General features: G+C 35.9%; 1 protein-coding gene across 18 annotated transcripts in view; it reads right to left on the bottom strand.

Moving 5' to 3' along the window:
* CDC42BPA (CDC42 binding protein kinase alpha) overlaps positions 1-27,014 on the bottom strand; it is a 203,728-nt gene that overhangs the window by 132,603 nt on the left and 44,111 nt on the right. For 17 of the 18 annotated variants that reach the window (XM_074316911.1, XM_019730880.2, XM_019730876.2 and 14 more), the window contains one exon: positions 6,590-6,673. In XM_074316911.1, coding sequence (XP_074173012.1) covers positions 6,590-6,673 — 84 coding nt within the window. Of the gene's footprint in view, positions 1-6,589; positions 6,674-12,765; positions 12,924-27,014 lie in introns of all 18 variants that reach the window. The other variant, XM_074316912.1, reaches the window with a different exon arrangement.

Below are 27,014 nucleotides of genomic sequence, written 5' to 3'. Positions count from 1 at the left end.
ACTCTGTTGAGTATCATCTCAGAAAACTTCTGTGTATATGTAAACTCTCTCTCTCTCTCTCTTTCTCTCTCTCTCTCTCTCTCTCTCTCTCTGTATTCAAATGGTATCTCATATCCCCCATCTTTTCTTTTCTTTACACAAATGAGATCACAGTGCTCCGTAAGTTGCTTTTTCAAGTAATAATATACCTAAACAGCTTTTCATACCAGTACAGAGACCTACCTAATTTTTTGTAATGGCTATGCCATATTCCACACACACTGAAAAATCATCATATAGTACTTTTTATATATAGGTGCTTAATAATTTATTTGCCACAAAGTAAATTCAATAGCCATGATATACAAAACAAATAACATTACCTAATTTACCCTAATTAGATACTCTAATTTTTTCCATGTATTTTCTATAAATTATATTTGATCAAATAGAATTTCCAAAACCATGCATTAAACAACATCACCAGAGGAAATACTAAAAACAATTAAAGCACAAACCAAATAAATGGGCAGTTTTACCCTTCAATTAGGTTATTAACATTATGCTTTGGCTTATTTTAAGGTAAAAATAGAATCACTTGACATACTTAACACTAAATTCTGTTTTAGAGTTTGACCTGAGGTTGTGGTTTGCTGCAAACATTCTACAGAGGTGGTAAAGGTGCCGAAGAGACCCCTTTTTCCTGGCTTCATCTTATACAACAACTATCTGGAATTTTACAGACATTCCAACTAGAATCTAAGACACATCTGATTGATGACTCCTAACTAAATTAAGCTCCAAAGACTTTTTGTCATCAGAACATATTAAACTTCAATAGATTCTAATCTCTTCTAAATTGTTCAGTGAAAAAATTAATTTTTTAAAATATATAAACTATTCATCATATAAAACTTCAAACACATACAAAAGAGAACAGTAAAAAAAGCCCCTTCCCCAGAATGTACCCATTAACTTCAACAATTATTTTACTGCTCAATCTTATTTCATCTACAGCCACCCTCCATGCACGTGTGTACACATGTGTGTACACTCACACACAACATTTTTAAAGCAAATCCCAGACATCATATGACGTTCTCCATAAATGCTTAGGTCTTAATGCCTCAGATACTAAGTTTACACGTGTGAAGCACAGTCTCCTATCACATCCTCAGCTGGCAATCACAATTGAGGGGTAACGCTACTGACATTTAGTGGGAAGAGGCCAGGGATGCTGCCACACATCCTAACAGTGGGACTGCATAGGTCAGTCCCACAGGAATTACTTGGCACACAAGGAATATCACAAATGCCACTGTTGAGAGACACTGTTCTAGATCAGTATTAACCAAACCATGATGCATGTATAGTATGGGGTTCATAAAGTTGAGGCAAGGAGTCAACATGGTTAAAAGACTGTCATAATATCTGCTTCAATTACCTTTTTTTTTAAAATAAAGATTTTTTTTAAAAAAATATTTCCTCTTTAAAAACTGAATATTTGAGCCTCTAAGAATGCAATAAACATGTAGGAGGGGTTACTGGAGATTACATAACTCCTTCACATTCTGTCACTCAGTTTCTATTCAACCAAATATTCTGCTTGCACAGTGATGGTTTTGACTGTTTTGTTTGCAGTTTTATATTTTTAACATTAAGTTACATACTGTTTAAATTTTATCCTTAATGGGTTATTGCTTAAGAGAAAGAGCAACAGGAATATGCTGAAACAGAAGTTACTATGGACCAGATATAAAGGATAATAATTCTGCCAAAACTTTCATGATTCTCTAGCCTAGATCCATAGATGCCTTCATCAGAACATTCTTATACATTCCTATACAGCACACAAAATTTCCTGAATACTTGGAAATCATGTATTAAAACAAGAAAATGCACTCAGATTATATATACTTTGGCTTCTTTTATTAGTGATAAAGATTTCTCTCACCCATAAAATATAATCAGAGAAATTCTTTCAAATAGTAACTGATTCATTCTCTCTAATCTAATATTTGAGGGGGGGAAAGCCAATTTTTTTTCATTTTAAAAAAATAAATGAGTGGAATTTTAAATTGCAAAATGCAAGAATTCAACATTAGGTCTTATACACCAAGACATTAATTCACTTTTAAACCTCCATTTTTATATTTGATGGCTGAACCAAAGAAGAAATAGGTCATTTTTTAACTTATTTGTTAGTAAAAATGTTTTTTTACATAATTCAAGATAAATCATTTGATAACATTCACAATTGGCAAATGAGTGAAAAAACAAACACATTTACAAACTATGAGTGCAAAGATATACTGACACAATGTTTTTAGAAGACAGTTTAGCAATGGCTACTCAAGTTTAATGTATACCTGCCCCCTCATACCCAGGAGTGCCATTACTTAGGCTTTAATCTGGGGAGTGGACAAATTCTAGAGTCAGCACAACATGAAAATCCCTTAGTACAAAAATTATTCTTAAAGTCAATTCAACCTCAGTATACACAAACAGTATACCTCAGGGTAGCCAAAAGCCACATCTCTGATGAACAGCATTTCAGAGGCCTTCTATTTTTACTTACATCGCACATACTTTTTAGGTGGCATGACTAGTTCTGATGCACTATTTTCTCTCTTGTGAAATTCTCTTTGCCAACCACACATAGTTAGATGTGGTAAAATAACTGAACTTACTGATAGTTTGATTCCACCTTACTGAGAATTCACACTTTGAGTACACTTGCAAAAGTACTCCAAGGTACATGTATAAAATTTTACTACAGCATAGTTCAAAATAGTCAAAATGTAAAAGCAATCTAAATGCCCATCAATGTTTTTTAAAAAATCAACCTACTATAAATATATATCCATTCAGTATAAGGAAGTTATAAAAAAGAATGAGATAAAGCTACAAATATGGAAATGGAAAAAATCCAACATATACTATTAAATGATCATAGCAATGTGAAAAATCAGTCCTTTAATATGATTCCATTACAGCAAAATTTTCTCTTAAGGATAAATAAGAAATTCTTAATGATTATTTACTTTGGACAGAAAGACTGGATATCTGGGGGAGAAAGGGAGCTTTCATTTTTTTTACATTTTATTTTCTGTAGTACTTGTATTTTTTTAATATAGGTAGCAGATCAGGAAGTAGAGGCATATCACGTCTAATGACCCCAATTCATTACTACTATTACTACTACTACTACTAGTACTACAGCTGCTGCTATTACTACTACTACTGTTACTACTACTACTACTATTACTACTACTACTGTTACTATGATTACAACTCCTCCTCCTACTACTACTACCCTGTTTCCCCGAAAATAAGACCTAGCCTGACAATCAGCTCTAATGCATCTTTTTGAGCAAAAATTATATATACTATAACATAATAATGGGTCTTATATATGTAACACAATATAAGACCGGGTCTTGTATTAATATTTGCTCCAAAAGACGCATTAGAGCTGATGGTCCGGCTAGGTCTTATTTTCAGGGAAACAGGGTACTACTACTACTATTACTACCACCACTACTGGCACCAGAATTATAAAAATAGTAAGACAGGGATAACAATAACAAAAATAATAATAGGCACAAACCAGTAATAACGCAGTTAATGGTCTCTACGTCCATTAGACCATTATTATTCCCCTTAATGGACATAATGGTCTAATGGACATAGAAACCATTATTACCTTCAGTTAATAAACGAGATTACTGAGTATCAGAGAGGTTTAATTCTCGAGATGGAGTCCATTTCTGGAAACTATACTGCATCTTCCAATGAAATGAGTAAGGATATCTCCTATATGAGTGAAGTCAGTAAGAGCTGAATAAATTTGAAGAGAAGATAAAATCTACAGAATAGATTGGGTGAGGTTAGCTTAAGATATTGTTAATGTACTAGCAAAGTTTGTATTGATGAACCTGTAGAGATATCAATCTCTTTAAGATTATTTAGTAATTATTCAGCTGTCCAGGTTTGGAAAAAGAAGGTTTCCTAGTACCTTCAAATAATCCCTGTCCCACTAATTATATATTTGGTATATACCAGAAATAGACATAAATATGGCAAATAGGTTGGAGGTAAATCGCTGAAAAAATTGTTTTAAAGCATAAACAATACACAGATTAAAAAAATTAAAAAGGTTGCTGCTCATCTGTAATTTACTGTGTCATTGGTAGGCCCAGTTTTCCAAAGTTGAATAAGTCATAGTCAGAATGGGTTTCTTTTTAATGTTTGTTTTTTAGAAAAACAATTTGATAATTCAAGTATAGAAATTCAATTCCGTTCTACTTTATAATGAATTCCTCTTTTAAAGTTTCAATGTGGAATTTCTTCCTAAAAGATGTAAGTTGCAAATCGTTTGAGGAGAGCTCCTTTCAAATACTGAACCGCTCTATTTGCATCTTTGTTCATGAGGCATATTGGTCTTGAACTTTCTTTGTCTGGTCTTTGTCTGATGCTTCCATTGGAATAATACTGACATCACACAATAGGTGTTCCAGGGGCCCCAAGGTCCCTAGCTGGTCCACCTTCCTCTTTCTCCCTTTCATTCTTCTCATGTTTGTTTTATGTAGGGTCTTTAACTGTACTTAATGGGAGGAATAGGGAGAAGAATGTCTATTCCATTTTGCCCCAGAATATAATAATGCTTTTTAATTCAACAAAATAATATTTAATTCTCAATTATCCCTTGTTTTATCTTCAATTTTGCTACTTCTTCCAGTCAGTAATGAAAGGAACACAGTGAGCCTTCCTTTTCACAATTCTCCTCCAACATATCCAATTTCCTAAGAAATAAGTACAAACTTTAACTCAATTTTTTTAAATAGCTCTAACTCTGAAACACTAAGTGGACTATAATTATGATTTCTATGAAACAATTAGAGTATCATTATTGACTATTTCTTAATGACTTGTTGCTCCAGCTGCTGGCAATGCTGTCAGCCCCTTCAGGGTTTGCCTCAGCGGCAGAAAGCCTATTACTACTAGTCCAAGGCCATGGCCTTCTGAGATAGCCAATGACTGACTGAGGCAGGTGCATAAAGATCAGTCATTGGCTCCATGCAGGAGAAGTCCAAAGGACCATTTCTGCTCCACAGCTACCTGCTGAATCAACGGAAGCTACTGGGACAGCTTGACTTCCCCCTGACAAGTCATGTTTCATTTCTTTTCCCTTCTATAGTTGTCGATTTCAAAAGAACTCCCCAGCAAATATACTGCACGTTACACTCAATCTCAGTGCTTACTACCTGGAAAATTCAAGCAGTGACAGTAAGGCAATTCAGTCTTAGGAAAATTCAAAAGCAAAGGTTGATGTGATTGAATATTATGGACACTGGTACACACACCAGAAAGTTTCCAGATACTTTTTAAACAGATATCATTGCATAATAATTATCTATGGGAGGTAGAGAGGAGCTGGACTTAGGTTGGATGTAGTCGAACAGTATTTAGCTTTATTTGTTATGTGCTATTATTATTTGTTTTACAACGATTGTATTTGTATTTCACTTGAGCAGTTTTTTCAGTAGACACATGGAAAAAAAAATCTGAAAAAGCGAAAAGTTGCCAAAAATGTTACTGATTAATTCTAGGTGATAGAATACAAGTGATCATTAGTTTCTTCTTTGTGTTTTGTAATATTTCCCAAATATCCCAAACAAAACAATAATGAAGTGTTTACTTTCACTACCGTCGTATCTATCACATGGGAACATTTTTTGCTTTTCCCTATGTCTATTCTTTTTCAGGTTGCTGCAAATACTGGTAGATACAGAAGGGCTAATTTCTCATGATCCTCTTATGGGTCTTACTAATCTCCAGAGCTAATACTCAGCCTACTCAGCAGTATAACCCCTTCTACAAGTGAAAATACTGAAACAGTTCCACACCAGTGAGCTCTGCTTCCCTGACGCCCCAGTGCCCTACCCCGTCTAGCCACTCACTATGATCCAGCACCGCAGACCTCCCGAACCCCACCCCAAATTTACGTGTAATGTCAGTTCTGACCACACCATACCAATTATTAGCCATAAGCATGACTCCAGTCAATCTCTCCCTCCAATCTAGCACCAACATAGAAATGCTGACAATTTTTGCAAGAGCAGATTTTACTATCATTCTTTAATGATATAAAACAAAACAAATTTAACTGCACGACCAGCAATAGACAGAAGTCTTAGATGGCATATTCAAAATACCTGCTGAGTTTTGACTGAGTAGAATACAGATAAACACAGAATGATATCAACAAGTTATGTCAAACTGCAAATCAAGCATTACAAAATGTCTTCCTATAAAAGAAACTGTTTTCCACACATCCTTTTAACATAAATGTGTAAGCCCCACATTACAAGGATTTCCATTTGGTTTTCAGACAATATTAAATTAGTACCGTGAATTATAACTTTTATCATTAACTATATCACAATTGTGAATTGTTGAATTTGTCTCTTAGGCCTTAAAATGTAATGTCATCAGATAAAAACGTTACTAAATGATATTTAAGGATCTACTGGCTCTCTATAATTTTATAGTTCTTTAAAAATATTTCTAAAATATTATTTAAATATTCCAATAATTAGACTCTTACCTCAGCTCTTTTCAGCATTTCCCATTTATTCAATATTTTCATGGCAAATACTTTATCTGCATTTTTCAGTTTCACTACAGCAACCTAGAAAAGGAAATACAACTTTTAAAATACAAGAAATAATACCTTACAGTCATCCATTTCCTTTTTCCTCTCTGTAAAAAAATAAATACCAAAATTATCAATGATTTCCATGCAGTTCAAATTCTAAGATCCTAAATCAAATAATATTGTCAGTTGAAAAAGTTACATTAGTGGACACATGCCAAACAAATAACTGTAGTTTCGAACACTGTATCAGTTGGTGATTATATATTATATCCTCCTTTTTGAGTTTTCTGCCCTGGAATTTAAACTCAACATCTACTACAACTAAGAAATTGACCAAAATGTCCAAGGTGAAATAACTAGAGCTTATTAAATACTGCACATCAAATTACAGCACAATGCTACAGTGAATGCCTGCTGTCAAATGTTTTGTGGGATCAAACAATATGAAATCAACTGAAAATGATATTAATTTTCACACCACATATTCTTACATACTATACCACAACCCCCAAAACACACATACCCCTAAAGATCAAATAAGGCTGACAGCTGTGCCACAAATTGTACAGTTTACACATTCCTTTCCAACAAGAAAAAGTACAGATATTTCGGTATCTTATATTTTAGTTATGGATCAAAAAACTCTCAAATACAAATAATAAGCCCCCATTTTTACCCTCAACAAACTGTTTCTACTTCTCTGCATCAGTTTCACTAGGTAATATCAAAGGGCCCTTCCAGCTTATTGGGGACACTAAAAGGCTGAGATTGAACTGTAGAAGAGGAAACAAAAGTTGTGTCCAGTTATTGGGTGGTACAGAAGGGGAAGACAAATGCAACCCTAATATGCAGAAGGAGAAAACAAACTATGTATAGCATCTTCAAACAGTTCAAAGGGATATTTCCAAGGATAGAGAATACATTTTAACTCAAACGCCAAAATTTTAAAAATCTTAATAGCAAACGTACAGAATCAGGGACATTTAAAAAATTTACATTTGGATCAGACTACCATAAAAGTAATATGATCACATAATTAAAATCAATGTATATTACTATAAAACTATACGAACTAGAATATTCCTTGGTAATCATCATAAATGGTTACAAGGACTGTGATTACAGTTTTTCATCAATTAAAATGGTGGGAAGGAAGAGAAACTATCTCAATTTCAAATGCAATCACTTTAGTCTTTGGTCATATCAGAAATGATGGGTTAACATTGTTCTCTCAGGGGGCTCATGTTTAAAGAAAGGAGGCTGTACAAGACGTAACAACCTAACGTAAAATTCAGCCATAAAAAAGTAGGAAATCCTGCTTTTGTGACAACACGGATGAACTTAAAGGACATTATGCTAAGTGAAATAAATCAGACACAGAAACACAAATAGTATAATATATCTCACTTATATGTGGAATCTGAAAAAGTCAAACTCATAGAAACCGAGTAGAATGGTGGTTGCCTGGAACTAGGGGGTGAGGGAAACAGGGAGATGTTGGTCAAAAGGTGCAAACTTCCAGTTATAAGATGAAGTTCTGGGATCTGATGTACAGCACGGTGACTACAGTGAACAATATTGTATTATATACTTGAAAGTGCTACAAGAGTAGGTCTTCAATGTTCTCACCACAAAAAAAAAAAAAGGTAATTGTGTGAGGTGATAACCTTACTGTGATAACCATTTTGCAGTATACACATGTATCAAATCATCATTTTGTACACCTTCAACCTGCACAACGTTATATGCCAATTATTTCTCAACAAAGATGGAAAGAAAGAAAGGGGGCTATAACAGAGCCGGGAAAACTTGAATTAAGGCTGGAAACACCAGTTAAGCTGCTCTGGAGACTCAAATGACACGTTGCACAATCGGGAGTGCAAACGGACAGAAGGACAGGAGGACTGAGACAGACCTGCCTACATTGGGGACAGGGAAGAGACATGGAAGGCTATCACTTAAGCCCCGTTATTCTGATTTAGGGAAGAATGGCCAAAAGACTCCAACACTTAGATTTCCCCTCCTCAGGTCATGTTGTGAGGAAAGTATGCTTAGCACTATATGATTCACCAACTTCCTACACATATAAATGTATATAAGTATCCAATAATAACTAATGGTAGTAGTAGTATCCACCAACACATACAGAGTGTATTCTATTATAAATGCCTGGCACTTGTCTAAGAGTTTTATGCAAGTCCACAATCCCTTACCTGCAATATTAAAAGTAAAAAGGTTTTCACAATCCATTTGGCAGCATGTACTGACATCAGGCTATTATATCATGTGCCCCCGAAAATAAGACCTAACTGGAAAATAAGCCCCAGCATGATTTGTCAGGACATCCCCTGAACGTAAACTCTAATGCATCTTTTGGAGCAAACCTTAATATAAGACCCGGTTTTATTTTCGGGGAAACACAGTAGTTTTTGTTTTGTTTTTTTAATCTCAGCTATTATAAAGACAAATATGCTTCACTGCAGAAACATTAATGCATTTGCTTATGAGGTGTTGCTCCAAAACCCCAATAGGAGTGTTATGTAAAATAGAGTATATGCATTAAATTATCTTTCTAAATACCTAAAAAATACTGGAACCAAAACCACCTCTGGATTAGAGAGCTGCACAGTAGAAACAAACTAACATTTATTGAACACTGAGCTAGCACTTTTGTGCTGCTCAGGGTGGTGGACATAGTATGGACTCTGTAGCCAGACTACTTGGGTTTGAATCCTGGCTCAGTCGTGAGCCATGTGACTCTGGACAAATAACTTAACCTTTCAAATCCTGAGTTTTCTTAAAAATCTGACAGGGTTAGTAACAGTACTTACCTTCCACAGTCGTACTGAAAACTATATTAACTAGAAGATTAAAACAAGTAATACAAGTATAAAGTGCTTACAACAGGGTCTGGCACTTAGTAAGCATTCAGTAAGCATTAGCTATTACTGTGTTTCAGGCCTTGCACTAAGCACATTATAGCTCAATCTCTTAACTGCCGTTTGCTTTACCATTAAGGGCAGACATTGTATTATGCATCCCAATTACTTCAATTTCTTAACTATGAAGATAGTTAAGAATTTGATCTCTTCAACTTCTAACTTGCCGTAATTTTATACACAATACATACTTGTACAAATACATAGAAATATAGCTAGAAATGCCCTCAATTGAAAAATACATACAAATAAAAATTAAGCCACAACATTTACCATACTGTACTTTCCAACAGTAAAATAATAGAAATAAATTTTCTGAAAGATGAAACTGACTAAATATATCAAAAAATTATAGAAAATTATTCGTATGCATGAAAATACTTTTAAGGAATACTATTTAATAGGGAAAGGTACTGTTTAAAAGAAGTTTATTAAAGTTTGAATGCTATGATTATTTTTTGTGTGTATGTATATATACATGAAATGTATACCTATGAATTTCTATGTCATGTGTATACTGAGGAAGATAGGCACTAAAATATTAGAAAATCAGGTATTTCTATTTACCTTTCTACACTTTCTGTATGGAACATGCCAAACTTGAAGCATGGAATGGGATATGTGAATACCACGCCTCATCTTCGTCACAAAATCACCACTGACTATTGAGGGACTGTAGTGTGGCTGGTAAGGGCCAAAAGAGACCCACTCTACACATCTACACGGTAACAGGCACGCCAGGCTTCTGGAGGGTGGAAAACATTCTCAGCGCTGCCTTGTAACAGTCTCATGACTTTCCTAAACACTTTCCTGAGATGAGGTAGGGTGTGATAAAATAAAAATGTCAGTTCAGGAAATAATTCTTGACTTATCAAATTGATGACATAGTGAGACAAGAATATGAAGCTCATGAAGTGATAAAATAAAAACTGATCTTGCTTTTCCCCTTTTAAACCTACAGATCATTTTTATGTTCATTTCAGTAGAAGAAAACTTAAAAAAAGGATTCTCCCAGAACTCTAATGTTAGGTTCTAGATTTCAAGAACCACAGCTAACTGACATATAAGAGGGTAGTATGTTAAAATGTCCTCTCTTATTTAATTTGATCAAAATGAAATGTACATTCAGTATGGACTGAAAGATTATAAATTTAACCCAGAACAAAGATACATTTTTAAAACACCAAATATAGAGATGTCTTTAAAGACTTCATAATAAAAGTCCTATGATGTCAGAAAAATTGCAACCACCACAAAAATAAAACAGTAGAGGACATGTAAAGGAATAAGTTCTCAAACAAATTTTAAGTATCATCACTTATAGCTACAACATATAATTTAGGGATGGTTACACTATATTAAATAGAATTTCAATATCCAAGAAAAGATTGTCATGCAGTTCTGCAAATCTAGTCTACGTTCAATATATCCAGCATTCACCATCCCTCCTCTGGTCCATCCCATTCTAAGCTACCATGATATCTCGCCTGATTGTCCTACCTGGCCTCTCAATTCTGCCCTTAGTCCCCCCCCCCCCCCAATCTATTCTCCACACGGCAGCCACAGTGATCCTGCATAAGCATCTCAGATCATGACACTCCTCTGCTCCAAAACTTTCAGCAGTTTCTGATCTCTTTCCGAGTAAAGTCAAAATCCTCACAATAACTTGTAAGCTTATATATTCTGGCCCTCCGACCTCCCAGATCTCATCCCGCTCTCCTCGCTAACTCTGCTGCAGACGTATTAGGCACCTCGTTCAATGCCAACTCAGGGCCTTTGTACTTATTCTTCCCTAGGTCTCGAACAGTCTTCGCCCTCACAACCACATGGTTTGCTCTCTCACGCCCTCACTGAAATGTCACTCTGCTCTTTCCCACTTTGATCCCATTTCTTTGCTTCCTTTTCCCCTTACCTCTTATGATTTAACAAACTATATATTCCATTTATATATTCTGTTTATTGTTTGCCTCACTCACTAAAATATAAGCTCTATGAGGACAGGGATAATTGATTCTCATTTGTTCCCTAGTACATGCCCAGTGCTTAAGAATCAAAAGGTGCTCAATAAACATTTGTTGAATAAATGGTGGATGACTGGAATCTATATGGGTGGATCTACATAGAAAGTTGTAAGGCATCAATATTCTCAGCTACTAAACTGATACTGAAACTCAGATAAAATGAAGGCATTATGATAATAGAAATACAACTGTATATTGTAACATTTAGTAAGTGTATAGCAGATTACTCCAGTTCACTGTTGCTCTCTAAACAATATGCGTGGCTTTTAAGGTCTTGATACTTAGCCTTTAGTATCTTTTGTCTGACTGTTCGCTACTTATCGCTTCATGTCTTTGTCTCCTTTTTATGTCCCCTGGATAATTTCTACCGTTGTTTAATATTAAGGATAATAAAATAACAAAAACAACTCTTATTATAGAAAGCTTCCTACTCTGTGCCTGGCACGTGGCTAAGCACATTGCAGGTCCCACCTTATTTAACTCTTGCACCAGGACAAAGACCTCACTGTCTCATGCAGAGCTAGCGTTCTTTACCTCTGTCAGTACTGAATAGTTCTGTAGGCTGGTCCTGAAGGGAGCTTCCCATTCGTCATGCCTATGATCTTGATACCTACTGACACGTTAATGGTGAGCAGTGTTAATACGTATGGAAATCACTGTATTTGTTTTTTATACACTGTTCTGTTAGTGATCAGTTTGTATTCAAAATATTTAATGAAAAAAAATACTAAGTCTCTTTAATAAGCACACTAAAAATACTACAAAGAGTTTACCAAAGAGCTAGAGGTAGCCTCTCTATGGAGACACAATTTATATACTCGTATACAGTAGCAACAGTCAACATACTTAAAAATTGGTACAGCATGGCTTGACCAATCAGAACAGACACAGGCTATAAAAATATGACATGCCCATACCAGCGTGCCCCAGGGACTCAAGACTGGCCCTGCATACGCAGAGGCTATCAAAGGTGAACCATGCAGTGTAACTTCAAACTTCTTTTACTCTCCCTTGAATCCCAGGAGAGCCAGGGTACAAGAGTTTTTAAGGAAGAATGAATGGCTAAAAATAATTCTCCTTTCAGACCCTAGGACTAGGTTATGCAGACACATAGGGCCTAGTTATAATAATTAGAGGAAGCAAGCTAATTAAAAGCTTTTGACACCTGAAGCAGGGGTAGCAGGCCAAAGCAGCAAGCTTTCACAACAAGCTCTGAAGCCCAGAAGCCTTGAAGCTGCCGGAGCAAGGCTGGAGCAGGCAGAAGCGGTGAGCCACCAGGAAACTGTGGACAGGTAACACCCAGGGCGTAAGTTAAAGGTTTTCCTGAAAGCAAAAAGGAAAACCCAGCGTTAAGTTAAGCAGTAACTGACAACAATTGAGTCGTAGAGAGAAGGTTCTTAATCCGCAGAGCTGTTGATTTTCAATTATTATCTTGCTCCTTTATTGTTTCCCATGAATTATGCATTTCTTGTAGGAGTTACATGAATTATGGTTTTATTTTCATAGTTTTATTTTTTTAAGAAAAAGCATAATTGATAGAAATGCTGCTCCTATCAGCTTTCTGCGCCAGAGGTGAGCCTATCCACTGGGTCTATAGACCTATTTATAAATTCCTAGTAGGCGACAAAATACCTTGGAAGAAATGATTATCTTTTTAGAGTTGTCTTTGCATTTCAAAATCTATTACTTGATAAATACTGCAGGGTAAGGCCACCAGAGATATTTTAATCAAGAATGAAAAACTTAAGCAGCAAAAGCTCATAATCTAGCCAACACTATTTTTCTATACAAAATTTACTCTGTCTTAAAATAACAGAGTAAATTATCTGCAATCTTTAAGCTATATATATAGAGCAAGAATATACCACAAAAGAAAGAAAAAAAGACACACCTTCTCATACTGAATCTCAAATATTATCAGTCATGCATTAAAACTGAATTGAATCTGTACATTTAAATTGCACTGGCCTGTGACCAGACAGGACTTATTCCAAGTAGACGGACAATGTTCAGACTGCCGTTCCTTAGCCTACTCCCCAGCCCTGCACCCCATTCTTCAATTCTTCCCACAGTAAGACTGTAGAGCAAATATCACTATCCTTAACTATCTGCCTCACTTAATCCTAATGAGTAACTATAAGTATCGTGTTTCCCCGAAAATAAGACCGGGTCTTATATGAATGTTTGCTCCAAAAGACGCATTAGGGCTTATGTCCAGGGTGTCATCCTGAAAAATCATGCTAAGGCTTATTTTCCGGTGAGGTCTTATTTTCGGGGAAACACGGTAACTCTCCTATTCCTATCCTTCTGTTAGTCCCTTTTATTTTTTAAAAATGGTACTTTTTAAGTCTTTTTATTATTGCTTCCATTTTTTCCATAGCTCAATCTCAACTGAGCCCTAAAATCCACCTGTTTAATTCTCTGTCTTTTACTCATCTTCTAAAATAACCCGTGTCACCCTGTTACCACCATCTGTCCACTGGTCCTATCCAATCCTCACCTGCAATTAATGACCGGGTCACATACTCATAAAAAATAGATCTTTCACATACTCAAACCATTTTTAAATGTTTCTACATTTCCATTTCTCCTTACTTCTCCTCTGAACCCAAGGAATAAGTGTCCCCACCACTTTTCAAGACTAATAATATCATTTGAAATCTTGATCCTAGACTCTCCTGTTTCTTTCCTTCTTGCCCTTGTCCCATTAAAGATTTGTTTCCCTTTCTTTTGGCTCCTGAATATCAACTGACAAGCTTTTCCAACACTAACTCCCATCCAAAAATAAAACAAATACTTTACCTCCATCCTACCTTGCCCGAAAGGAAGTGATACCACATCCCTTTTCCATAAGGCAACATTTTTCCACAAAGCACATTTTTAAAGAGTAGTACATGCTTGCTTTTCCCACTTGCTCATCATTTATTTGCTTCTCAAGCTCTTTCAATCACCTATTTCAAGACAGTTTTATTTCACTCCACTAGAGTGAACTTAATTCTTTCAAAGATCAATAACAAACTTCCAATTTCCAAGTAAAATATATTGTTCTCAATTCTCATCTGCTTCAACCTCTCTGCATTATTGGACATTGCTGATAATCAGTACACTCCCCTACTTTTTCTTTTTTCTGTAACCTGCTAAACGTTGTTCCCCCAGGATCCCTACTCCACCTTTTTCCTATGTCCTCTCCTTCCTGACCTGATGACCTATTCCAAATGCCCCAATTAATACCTATATGCTGATGACTCCTAAACCCTTATCTCCTAATATTTAGACCCATATTTCTAGATGCCTACTAGTCATTCCTAGAATGTTCACCAAATACCTCAAATTTTACAAGTCAAAAACCTGCCTACAAAACTCATTTACTCAAATTGCACACTTCAGTCAGCTATGACGTCAACCTTTAACCTCTCACTGACACCCAAAGTGACTTCTTTCCCATCTGTCTCTCCCGCCCCCGCTTCTTTCCCATTTCCACTGGCATAGTTCAAGACCTCATTATTTCATCTGAAAAATAGTAACAGGCTCACTTTTTTTTTTCACCACCTTACTATATGGCAGACGCTCTGCTAACTACTGAGAATACAAAGATTGAATAAAAATCTCAAAATCTTACAGTCCGGGGTGGGAAACATACCTTAACAGATAATTACAGAACAACGTGGAAAGGAAGAGTAAAAACAAGGTCCTATAAAAGTCACAGACAACTTGAACCTGAACGGCACCCTCCACAACTAAGATTGAAAGGACAACAACAATTTGACTTAGAAAAACGTCCTGGAAGTACACACTGTTCCCCAATAAAGTCCTGTTCCCCTTCCCCAATAAAAATCTTTAAAAAAAAAAAGTCATAGAGGAAAGATCTCTGACCCCCAGAGGAGTGGGGGAGTGAGGTGTATAGTACGTGACTATATATATGAATATTGTTTCTTGGAAGAGGTGACTGACCTATGAGTGAACCCCAGAAACAGGGGACCAAGTGGGTTTGGTTGCAGAGAGGGGTATTTGGGGAAGTGGGAGCACCATGAGCAAGGCACAGAAGAAATACCCATGTGGGGAAGGGGACAATGCGCAGTTTTCTTTCTAGGAAAGGTTTTCCTCCTAGCAGGGAATAGCAAGAAATGAGGCTGAAGCCTCCAAATAATGCAGGAGCTTACACGTCATGTCAATCAACCAGACCCTGAAAACGCAGATAACAGGGAACCATTCTTCACAGTTGGCTTTAGTTAGGTCAGTTCAATAGGTCTGTGGAGAATGGTTCTTAGGCAAGGAAAGAAATGAGAAGCTTACACTGGTGGTTGAGGTGAAAGATACTGAGGACCTGACTAAGGAATAGAGGAGAAAATTCAAGAAATACTTAGGATATGAAAGTTGGTGACTGATTAAATGTGGGGACCTGAGAGTGAGAAATCCAGGACCTCCCAATCTCTGGTCCCTTCTCTCATCTTTCCTCTACACTGTCACCAGTATTATCTTTCTAAAAGAATTCTGATTACCTCACTTCACTACTCTGCATAGTGACATCTGCGAGGACTCCCATCTGTAGAAAAAAGTTCCTCAGCACAGCATACCCAGGCATTCAACTGCTTTGCCCAAGTGACCTCTCAATCCTTATGTTTCACCAATAACACCCTATATTCCAGTCGCAAGATCACTATCTGCTCCCTGAATAAAAAGAAATGCACTTAAGAGGGAAAAAAATGAAACAAAACTCTTTTGGTTCTAATATAATTATAGAAAATTTATAAAATTAAAGTATAAAAAAATAGAGAGCCACAGGTAACATTATTTCATAGAGAAAACTAGTCTGAAATCACATAACTTTGACCATATCCTTTCAACCATCAAGGTCCTCTTTTAGAAGAAATGACTTAGAAAATCATGTGAAGTGCAGTGAAAGTATTATGTACAAAAAAATGCTTTGTAGAGCATTATTGATATATTATTTATAATACAGAAAAACTAGAACCTAATATTTCATTCATTCATTCATTCTACAAATATGTATTGACCACCTACTATGTACTAGATACTATTATAGATGCTGGGGGATTGCAGAGAACTGATGGGTAAAAATCCTTATATTCAGAGCGTACATTCTACCTTAACATTATTGCTAAGTAAATTATAGGAACATCCACATAATGGACTTTTATGAAGCCATTAGAAATAAGGTTTACATAGAAATATTTCTACAAATGGGGAAAAAGGCAAAATATTTGGTATGGAGAGCTAGTTAGATATTAATGTTTACAAAACTATCCCAATTTTATTACCTATGAATAGAAATAAAATTGGAAAGAAATACCCCAAAATTATAGATCTCTTTTCTGTGCCCCTTTCCCTTTTGCTGATTAGCAAGACACTAAACAAGGGCATCGGACGTGTTTGGATTATGGTAATGATTAATAAGTATTAATTTCATTAGTCAAAACAGAGAAGCATGAAAGAAAAACAGAACTTATTTACAAACAGGGTCACATTCTGAGGCACTGAAAGTTCGGACTTCAACATGAATTTTTTTGAGGGAGTGGAGAAACACAATTCAGCCCAGAGCAGTTGAGTTTCTTGTTTCCTGGTAAATGTATTCTAAGCTATAAATCACTCTTTAAGTAGGTCACAAATTTTGAAATGCAGTATCACCATTCATATCTAATTATTTTATAATTTCCCTTATGATCTATGCTTTTACGTGTGCAAACATCTGGGTCAATTTTAGCTGTCTGATATTAATTTCTTTACTAAGGTCAGAGGTCATGCTCTTCATAATGATTGGGGGGTTATTGAGGCCCCCTTTATGGCCCAGAACATGGTAAATATTAAGGATGATCTGTATGTACTAGGAAAAGAATGTGTATTCTCTGCTGGATGTAGATTTCTAAATTTATCTATTAGGTCCAGCATGATTACCAAGTCATTAAAATATTTTGTATCTTGCCCCAGTGGCAACACTGGTAGATGTGGGTTCCAGGAAGCAGGTAGGAGGACTGGACACGGCCACTACAGGCACAGGGTTTCCTTCAGGAAACGCAGGGTCCAGATCCCTAAGTGTGTGGTCCCAGCATCCTTTCTGCCTGAGGATGCTGCCGACCATCCCAAGCAGACCCTATTCACACCCCTGCAGATGAACTGCTCAGCCTCCACCACGAGGACATGAGCTGCGTCAGCTGTTTGCGACTTCCCTGGATAGACCCAAGCTGCCTCAGAGAGTACAGTTTGCTAAGAAAAAAGATTGGCCTAAAAATCTTTGATAACCAGGAACAGCGGCCAAACTGTCTAACTATTAAAAACACATCATCAGCAGAGTTCCTGAGTTTCTTCCTGGGGGTCTGGGGCCATGAAAACCATTTCTGCCCAGGTCTGCATTCACACCCCTGGGAATGCCAACGTGGCGATGGCTGCGGAAAACCTGCACATCTACGATGTAGCACAGGGTGGCTGTACAGGGCCTTCCCTCTGGAGCCTGAATTTCTGGACCAAGAAAGGCCTGGTCTCTCTCTGGTGGCCTCTGTGACTCCCCTGGAAGCTATAGCAGCTGTTCTATCCCCACCTCCCAGCCCCAATGTGAGCATCATCAGTGCTTCTCAGCCACCAGGTGACGGAGGTGCAGAGATGCCCACCCCTCCCGCCTCCCGGGCTCCAGGACCTGCGAGCCTGGCTACGCTCCTTCCTACAAAGATGACAAGCACTACAGTCGGTTTCTGCTGGCCCATTCCAGTGCCATGATCACAACTGTATGGCCCAGGAGACGGAGCATTCCCTGGGTTTGCCTACTTCCTGCAGTCCAAGCCTGAAGTCTAACAAACACATCACCAACCAGACAAAGGGAAGTCACACCATGTGCATCCTGGGCAGCAGAGTGAAAGTGCCACCCACTATTGGATGGCTGTCAGCTAGCAGACTGACTAGGGTAACAACTGCTTCTTGAAATTCTCTGAGAAAGGGGCTACTGCAGAATCAAAGAGATAGTAGTTGGAATCTCATGTACTAGAAAAAAGTTTCAGCCTATTGTAGCCTATCCAGCCAGCCCTGCATGTTTCTGTTTCGTTTTGTTTTTGTTTTTATATATGTCACGTTTGGTAATGTGGGGATGGGGGTGGGGGTGGGACTCCCTTGTATTTTTTTAGTTTGGATAAGATTAAAGTGTAGCCAGTGGCTAGCGTGCCTTAGGGCCTGAGAGACCAGACTAGACCCAATCTGTGTACACTATTTGAGTTGATCTTTTCTGGGTTGTACAGGACTCTCTTACACAGACAATCATTTCAAATCCCGGCTACATCTCAGCTGCCTCAGTGAACTGACCCTCACAGCTCACAGGGCAGGGAGCCCTTTACATCTCCTAATAAGGACTTGTACGTAGATGAGTTCTGAGAAGCGTCTGCTGCTCCAAATCCTGCCATAAACAACCTCCAACCAGAACATCTCCAGAGAGCAAAACTGAGGGAGAGAAATCCCGAACAATTTGACCAGGTTTTCCAAAGGACTGGAAAACGGAATTTCTCACAAGGATTTCAATTCCCGCTTGTATTTAGTACCTCTTACCAAGTAGTTATTTTTCAGATTTGGAATAAGTTAAGAGACATGGTAGACAGTCCTTTAAATGAAGAAAACCATTTTGTCCTGGGGGTCCCTAAATCTGTCGAATCTTCCCATGTTACGTATTTTCTCTGTTCTTTTCTGTAGCTTGATTTTTTTTTTTTTTAACAGAAGCTTTATTTGCAATGAACATGAACTGATCACGTGAATGAACAATTGTAACACTGGCTAAAACAGCTGTGCTAATTGCAGAATATAAATCCCAATAGAATAGTTTAAAACAAAAGTAGGTGGTCCCTACCAGGTATAGATTTGACTGGCCTCTAATTCCTTGGTAAAACTAGTTTGGGAGAAACCAATTTTCACCATTTTTAAAAATCACTGTTTTACTCTACCAATCATTTTAACACAGAATGGAATAACTATGCCATTAAAAAGTTCCACCTTCAAAAAATAAACACTTCTAAGACTTCATTTTTTAATCTATTTGACTTGCCAATTTCTGAGAACAGAGTGTTAGAAGCTCTATCTTAAACTGTTGAAAGCTCTTGTATTCCCTTAAGCAAATTCTATTCAGTTATTACTTTACACATTTTAAAGTTAATTTGCTAAATGAACATATATTCCACATTACAGCTTCTTTTAAAAAGTATTTGATATTTAGAATTGATTGTAACATAAAGAAAACAAACGTAGAGTTAAACACATTTATAAAGTGAACATATAACTAAAATCCAGATCAAGAAACAGGACATTGCAGTAACCCAGAAACCCTATCCTACCCCACAAGTGCCCCCAACCTGACCACAACTTCCACCCTCCCACTAGAGATAACCAATATCCTGACTTCTGTGATAAAATCAAATCCTTTGCCTCTTTTCCTGTGTTTCCTCCTTTACGCAACATACTGTCAGGTTTTAGAAACAAGGTTATTCTAACCACATAAAAGGAGTTGGGCAGTGGTCCCTCTTTTTCTATTATCTGGGGAAGTTTAATTTAGAATTACTTTTTCCTTAAAAGATTCATGAAAACCTGCAGATTAAATCATCTTAACCTGGAAAAATTTTTTAATGATGTTTAAAATAGATAATACATCTAAATGCTTCAAAAATCAAACAAAAAGAAAAAGGTTTCCACTTAGGAGGGTCACTCCCACTCCTGTCTTGTCTACATGTACCCCATTTCTTCTTGTCCCTGTAAAATGTTACTTTATGAAAATACAAGTATGAATCACAAAATTCCTACCTCTTTTTAACAAAAGATGGTATACTATACACATTATCCCGCATCTCATTGTCTTCACTGTACAATATAACCTGGAGATCTCTCTACTGGGGTACAGCAAATTTTTTCTTTATTGCAGCTGTACAGCATTCCATCATGTGGATATAGCACAGTTTACTCAAGCTATTGTTGGATAATTGTGTTGCATTTGGCTGATTTTTCACACTTGAACATATGACCCATTTGTAGTTTGTATCATTAAACATAAATGATATGTAATATGGATTTTACTTAAATCCACAAAAAGACTTTTCCAATTGACTATCCAGTTGTCCCAAGACCATTTATTAAAAATTCTATCTCTTTTGCACTAGAGATGCTGCCTTTAGCAAATATTAAATTCCTATGTGTATTTGAGACCATTTCTGAATTTCTGATTCATGTGTTATTTGCTGAGGCTTTATAACATATTTTAATATGTAGTGAGTCTCATTATTCCATTTTTTAAGAGATTTTCTGATGATTCTTAATTATTTTCATACATAAACTTCAGAATCAGTCTAATAATTACTGTTATGTACTGGAATTCTTTAATCATTTAATTTAGAAAGAATTAATACTTTTATCTTCCAACTGTGGTTGTTTATACATATAAAAGTTCATGATTTCTGTATATGTATAATTATTATTGACTTACCTTTTTAATTTGCAGTAGTTTTCAGTTATTATCTTGGGTGTTTGAGATAAGTAATATCATATTTGCAAATTAAGATTCTAACTTCCTTTCCAATTCTTACACCTGACTGATACACACTTTTTGACAGAAAGAGTGTGTGTGTGTGTGTGTGTGTGTGTGTGTGACTCTAATTTATTTTTGTTTGACTCTAAGTCTAGGCAATTTACTTGATACTACCCTCTGGCTTATGCAGTAGCAGAAAGGAAGAAAGAGAGCAGAGTTATCAGCAAGAAGAAAATTGACACTGATGTTTCTGTGATAAGAATATTGTGACACGTCTTAAAAGATGATAAATTCTAAGAGTGGGGGGAAGCTCCATATTAAAGAGACATGACTAAGAAAATAATGCAAAGATTTCTGGCAAAAGAGTCAACAGAGAAATTGAAAGAAAACATTAAACATATTCAAATAACCCAAAAGAGGGCAGGTAGAGAGCAACAGAAGTATAAGGATGAAGCAAATAGGAAAGAAACAACAAATGACATACCTAAGTCTACTATATTTATAAATGTATTAATTATAAATGGTATACACCAGGCTTCAGCAAACTATGGCCTGTTGTATAAATAAAGTTTTATTTGAACACAGCTAAATCCATTCATTTATAAATTGTCTAGGACCACTTTCACATTATAATGCCATTTTATTGTCTGGCACGTTGCAGAAAAAGCTCATCAACCCATGGCCTAAACAGTCCAATTAAAGTTCAGAGACTATCAGAATGTACAAAAAATGCAAAACCTAACTACATGCAATCCAAAAGATTCACTTTAAACATAAATGGCAAACAAGAAAAAGATTCATCCTATAAGAAACCTGGCTATGTTAGTGAGAAAAATTAGACTACAAGACAGGAACATTATCTCACATAAAAGGAAGCATTCCATAATGATAAAAGGGCTGATGCATCAGGAACATGTAAAAATTGCAAAAGTGTATGCTCTTATTAAGAGTTTCAAAATGCATGAAATAAACAGTGACAGAACTATAGGAGAAATAGGCATACTCAAAATGATACTTGAAGACTTTAATACCCCTCTCTCAGACAATAAATGTGGAATAAAAATCATTTTTAAGTGCTTGTGGAATGTTCAGATAGATAAGCAATATTATGACCATAAAACAAATTTCAATAAACTTCAAAATTACTGAAAAGTTAGAGTATGAAAAAGTAGAAGTCAATAACAATAACTCACATAGTTCCCAAATTATTAAAAGTAAACAATATACTTAGTAACTCATCAATGAAAGATGATATCAGAGAGGAAGTTAAGTAATACTTTCATATAAATGATAATGAAAATATAACATCCAAATCTGTGGGATGCACCTAATCCTGTTCAGAGGGATATTTATACCTTTAATGCCTTAGTTGAATAGAAAAGAATCAAAGATCCAAGTTTCTACCTTGAGAAGCTAGAAAAAGATGAGCAAATTAAATTCAAAGAACGCAGAAAAGGAAATAACAAAGATAAAAAAAATAGCTTTTTATTTTATAAAAATTAAGTTTAAAAGAGACCAAAATATAGACGATTCACAAACCCAAAGTGGCTTTGTTCCATAATCAGTAACCCTGAAAAAACTCTAACATGATTAATCAAGAATAGAATAAAACATAAATTATAAATATCAGCAATGAAAGAAGGATTATCACCTCATATTCCACAGACATCAAAAAAATAGCAAAGGGATATTAAGAACAACTTTATACATTTGAAAACTTAAATGAAGTAGACAAATTCCATGAAAAACACAACCTCCTGAAGCTGACACGAGATTAAATAAAAAATCTGAATGGCTCTATAACCATCAAGAAATTAAATTATTAGGATTAAATTCCCCACAAAGAAAAAGCCAAGTCCAGACTGGTAAATTCTATCAAATATTTAAGGAAAAATAATTCCAAATATACACAATTTTTTTCCAAAACACAGAAAAAGAGCAAACATTCCCTAATTAATTGTGTAAGTCCAGCATAACTCTAATGTCAAAATTTGACATAGACATTATTTTAAAAAATTATAGGTCAACATTCCCCATGGTACAGATATGAAAATAAAAAATAACAGGGAATTGAATAGAGTAGTATCTCAAAAGGATAGTAAGTCATGACCAAATGGAGTTTATCCCAAGGATTAGTTTAAATATTTGATCATACAACGCCAAAAACATACTCCATGAAAAAAATAAATGATAAGCTAGACTTGATTAAAATGCAAAACTTCAGGCCAGCCCAGTGGCTCAGGTGGTTGGAGCACCTCCGAGGTCGCCAGTTCAATCCCCACATGGGCCAGTGAGCTGCGCCCTCTACAGCTAAGATTGTGAACAGTGGCTCTCCCTGGATCTGGGCTGCTGTGAGCAGCCGGAGGTCAGTGTGAGCTGCCATGGGCTGCTGTGGGCTACCATGCGCTGCCTTGAGTGGTTGGCGGCTGGTGGCCAGCGTGAGTGGCCAGCAGATGGTGAGAGCCACTGTGAGCAGCCAACCAATGATCAGCAACCAACCGCCTGAGCCGGGGGAGCGCAAGACTCCTAATACCAGCCTGGGCCAGGAAACTGTGTCCTACACAACTAGACTGAGAAACAACGGCTTGAAATGGAGTGGGGGGAGGAGGCTGAAGAAGGGGGGGGAAATAAAAAACTTCTGGTCTGTGAAAGATAATGTAAAGAAAATGAGAAGACAAACCTGGGGAGAAAATATCTGCAAAAGGCACATCTGATAAAGGACTGTTATCCAAAATAAACAAAGAATTCTTAAAACTCAATAAGAAAATAAGCCCATTAAAAACGGACCAACAATCTTAACAAAAACCTTATCAAAGAAGATATACAGACATGGTAAATAAGCACATGAAAGGATGGTCAATATCATCTATCACTAGAAAACTGCAGGTTAAAACAACCATAAAATACCACCACACACTAAGAGAAGGGCCAAAATTTACAACACTGACAACACCAAATGCTGATAAGGATGTGGAGCAACAGGAACTCTCATTCACGGCTGGTGGGGATGCACAATGGTCCAGCCACTTTGGTAGATATTCTGGCAGTCTTACAAAACTTAAATAATACTCTTACCACACAGCCCATTAACATGTTACTTGTTATTTACTGAAAATGAACTGAAAATTTACACCCACACAACAACCTCCACATGGACGTATATAGTAGTTTTATTCATAATTGCCAAAACTTGGAAGAAACCAAGATGTCCTTCAGCAGATGAATAAATAAATAATCACTGCCATACTCACACAATGGAATATTAGTCAGCACTAAAAATAAATGAGCTATCAAATGAGGAAAAGACATGAAGGAAACTTAGATGCAGGAAAAAGCCAATGTGAAGAGGCTACATACTGTGTGATTCCAACAATATGACATTCTGGAAAAGGCAAAACTACGGAGAGGCCGTGGGGAGACAGGGATGAACAGACACAGCATAGAAGATTTTCAAAGCAGTGAAACTATTCTGTATGATACATTAATGGTGGATACGTGTCATTAAACATTTGTCCAAACCAATACAATGTACAACACCAAGAGTGAATCCTATTATAAACTACGGACTTTGGGTGATAAGATGTCAACGTAGATTCATCTACTGTAACAAATGTACCACTCTAGTGGGGATATTGATAGTACAAGAGGCTACCCACGTGCAGGGACAGAGATATGGGAACCCTGTACTTGCTCATCCATTTTGCTATGAACCTAAAACTGCTCTAAAAAATAAAGTCTATTAAAACAAAGTCAATCAAAGTAACCCATCATATTAACAGAATAAAAGAGCCAATCTATATGACTGTTTCAAAAGATGCAGAGAAACCATATGACAAAATTCAGCACCCATTAATAATTAATATTTTAAATTCTCAGCAAACTAGTAATAGAAGACAAATTCTTCAATCAGATAAAGGACAAATACAGAAACACCTACAATTAACATCATACTTAACAGTGAAACACTGGATCCTTTCTCCCTAAGTTCAGGAATAAGGTAATGATATCTATCCTCATGACACCTATTCAACAATGTACTACAGGTCCAAATTAGTGCAGTAAGTCAAGATAAAGAAATAGAAGGTACAAAGTCTGCAAAGTGAAAAGGAAACTGTCCCTATACTAAAACAATGATTATTTACTTAGAAAAACTAAGAAAGTAGCAACCAATACAAAAAATTACTTAAAAATAATAAACGAATTTCGAAAATAAAGTCAGGCACAAAAATCAGTGGTGTATCTACATATCAGCAGCATACTATTTGAACATTAAAATTGGTTTACAGGTCACTTACCATAGCATAAAAAAACATAAAATACTTAGGAATAAATTTAACAAAATGTGAACAAGATCTGTACACTAAAATAGCAAAGCCTTCTTAGAAAAAAAAAAGACTTTAAAAAACAAAGACAAATACCTTGTTCATGGACTAACAAGTACAGTCAACATCATTAAGATGTCAGACTGCCCAAAACGGATCTATAAATTGAATGCAAACTTAATTTCAATACCAGTAGGTTTTGATGGAAACTGACACACGATTCCAAAATTAATACCACAATGCAAAATAGCTAAAACAATTTGAAAAAGAACAAAGGATGACTTACACGCAGACTTCATTACATGCTCTAAACTTTATAAAGCTATAGGAATCAAGCCAATGTGGTATTAGCATTAGGACAGACAAAACAATCAATGAAACAGAATAGAAAAAGCAGAAACAGACCCACTGTCAACTGATTTTTCTGAAAAAGATGCTGAACTAATTTAATAGAGGGAAAACAGCCTCCTCAACAAATGGTGCTAAAGCAACCAGATATCTGTATTTTTAAAAATGAACCTTGATCACTATCTCACATCATACATGAATTAATTTGAAATGGATCACCAATCTAAACATAAGTGCTCAAACTATAAAGCTTTTAGGAAAAAACATAGGTGAGTATCTTTTAACCTGGACATAACAAGGATTTCTTAGAAAAATTAACACAGAAAATAACCATAAAATAACCATAAAAAAGAAGTTGATAAAACTATACCATTAAAATTTAAAACTTCTGCTTGTCAAAAGACATTTTTAAGAAAATTAACTGGCAAGCCACACAGCTTCTGAGAAAATGTTGACAAAACATGTATCTGACAAAGGACATTTATAAATATGTATAAAGAACTCTTACAACTCAGTAATAAAAAAATAAATACCTAATTTTTAAAAATGAGGAGAATATTTGAACATATATTTCACAAAGGAAGATTTAACAATGGTAAATCATTATGTTAATATATAATATAAATCCAAACACCAATGCAATTTAAGACCATGAAATACTATTACACACCCACTAGAATGGCTAAAATTACAAAGACTAACAACAAAAAATATTGATGAGAACATGGAACTGGTAAGAACGTAAAATGGTACAACCCCATTGGAGAAAGAAAGTGTGCCAGGTTTTTAAAAATTTAAACATGATCTATCATTTAACACAGTAGTTCCATTCCTAGATATTCATCCAAGGAAAATGAAAACGTATTTCCATAAAAACTCATATAAGAATATTCACAACAGCATTATTCCTAAAAGCCAAAAAACTAGAAACAACCTAAATGTTCATCAACAGATGAATGAGTAAACTGTGATGTATTAATAAACTATTATACTACTCAGCAATAAAAAGGACATGTTAAACATTCAATCACAAGGATGGATCTCACACACATTATTCTGAGTGAAAGAAGTTGGACACGAAAGAGTACATGTGGTATAATTCCATTTATATGGAATTTTCAAACAGCCAAAATGAACCCACAGTTAAAATTTAGAACAGTGGCTGCCACTTATGGAAATTAGAGGGAACTGACAGGCAAAGGACCTTTCTAGGATGATGTAAATGTTCTATATGTTGATAAG

Source organism: Rhinolophus sinicus, linkage group LG12 (genome assembly GCF_036562045.2).
Source record: "Rhinolophus sinicus isolate RSC01 linkage group LG12, ASM3656204v1, whole genome shotgun sequence".
Taxonomy (NCBI): Eukaryota; Metazoa; Chordata; class Mammalia; order Chiroptera; family Rhinolophidae; genus Rhinolophus; species Rhinolophus sinicus.
Note: the sequence above shows the minus strand (reverse complement) of the source record. Positions and strands in the feature narration are given on the sequence as shown.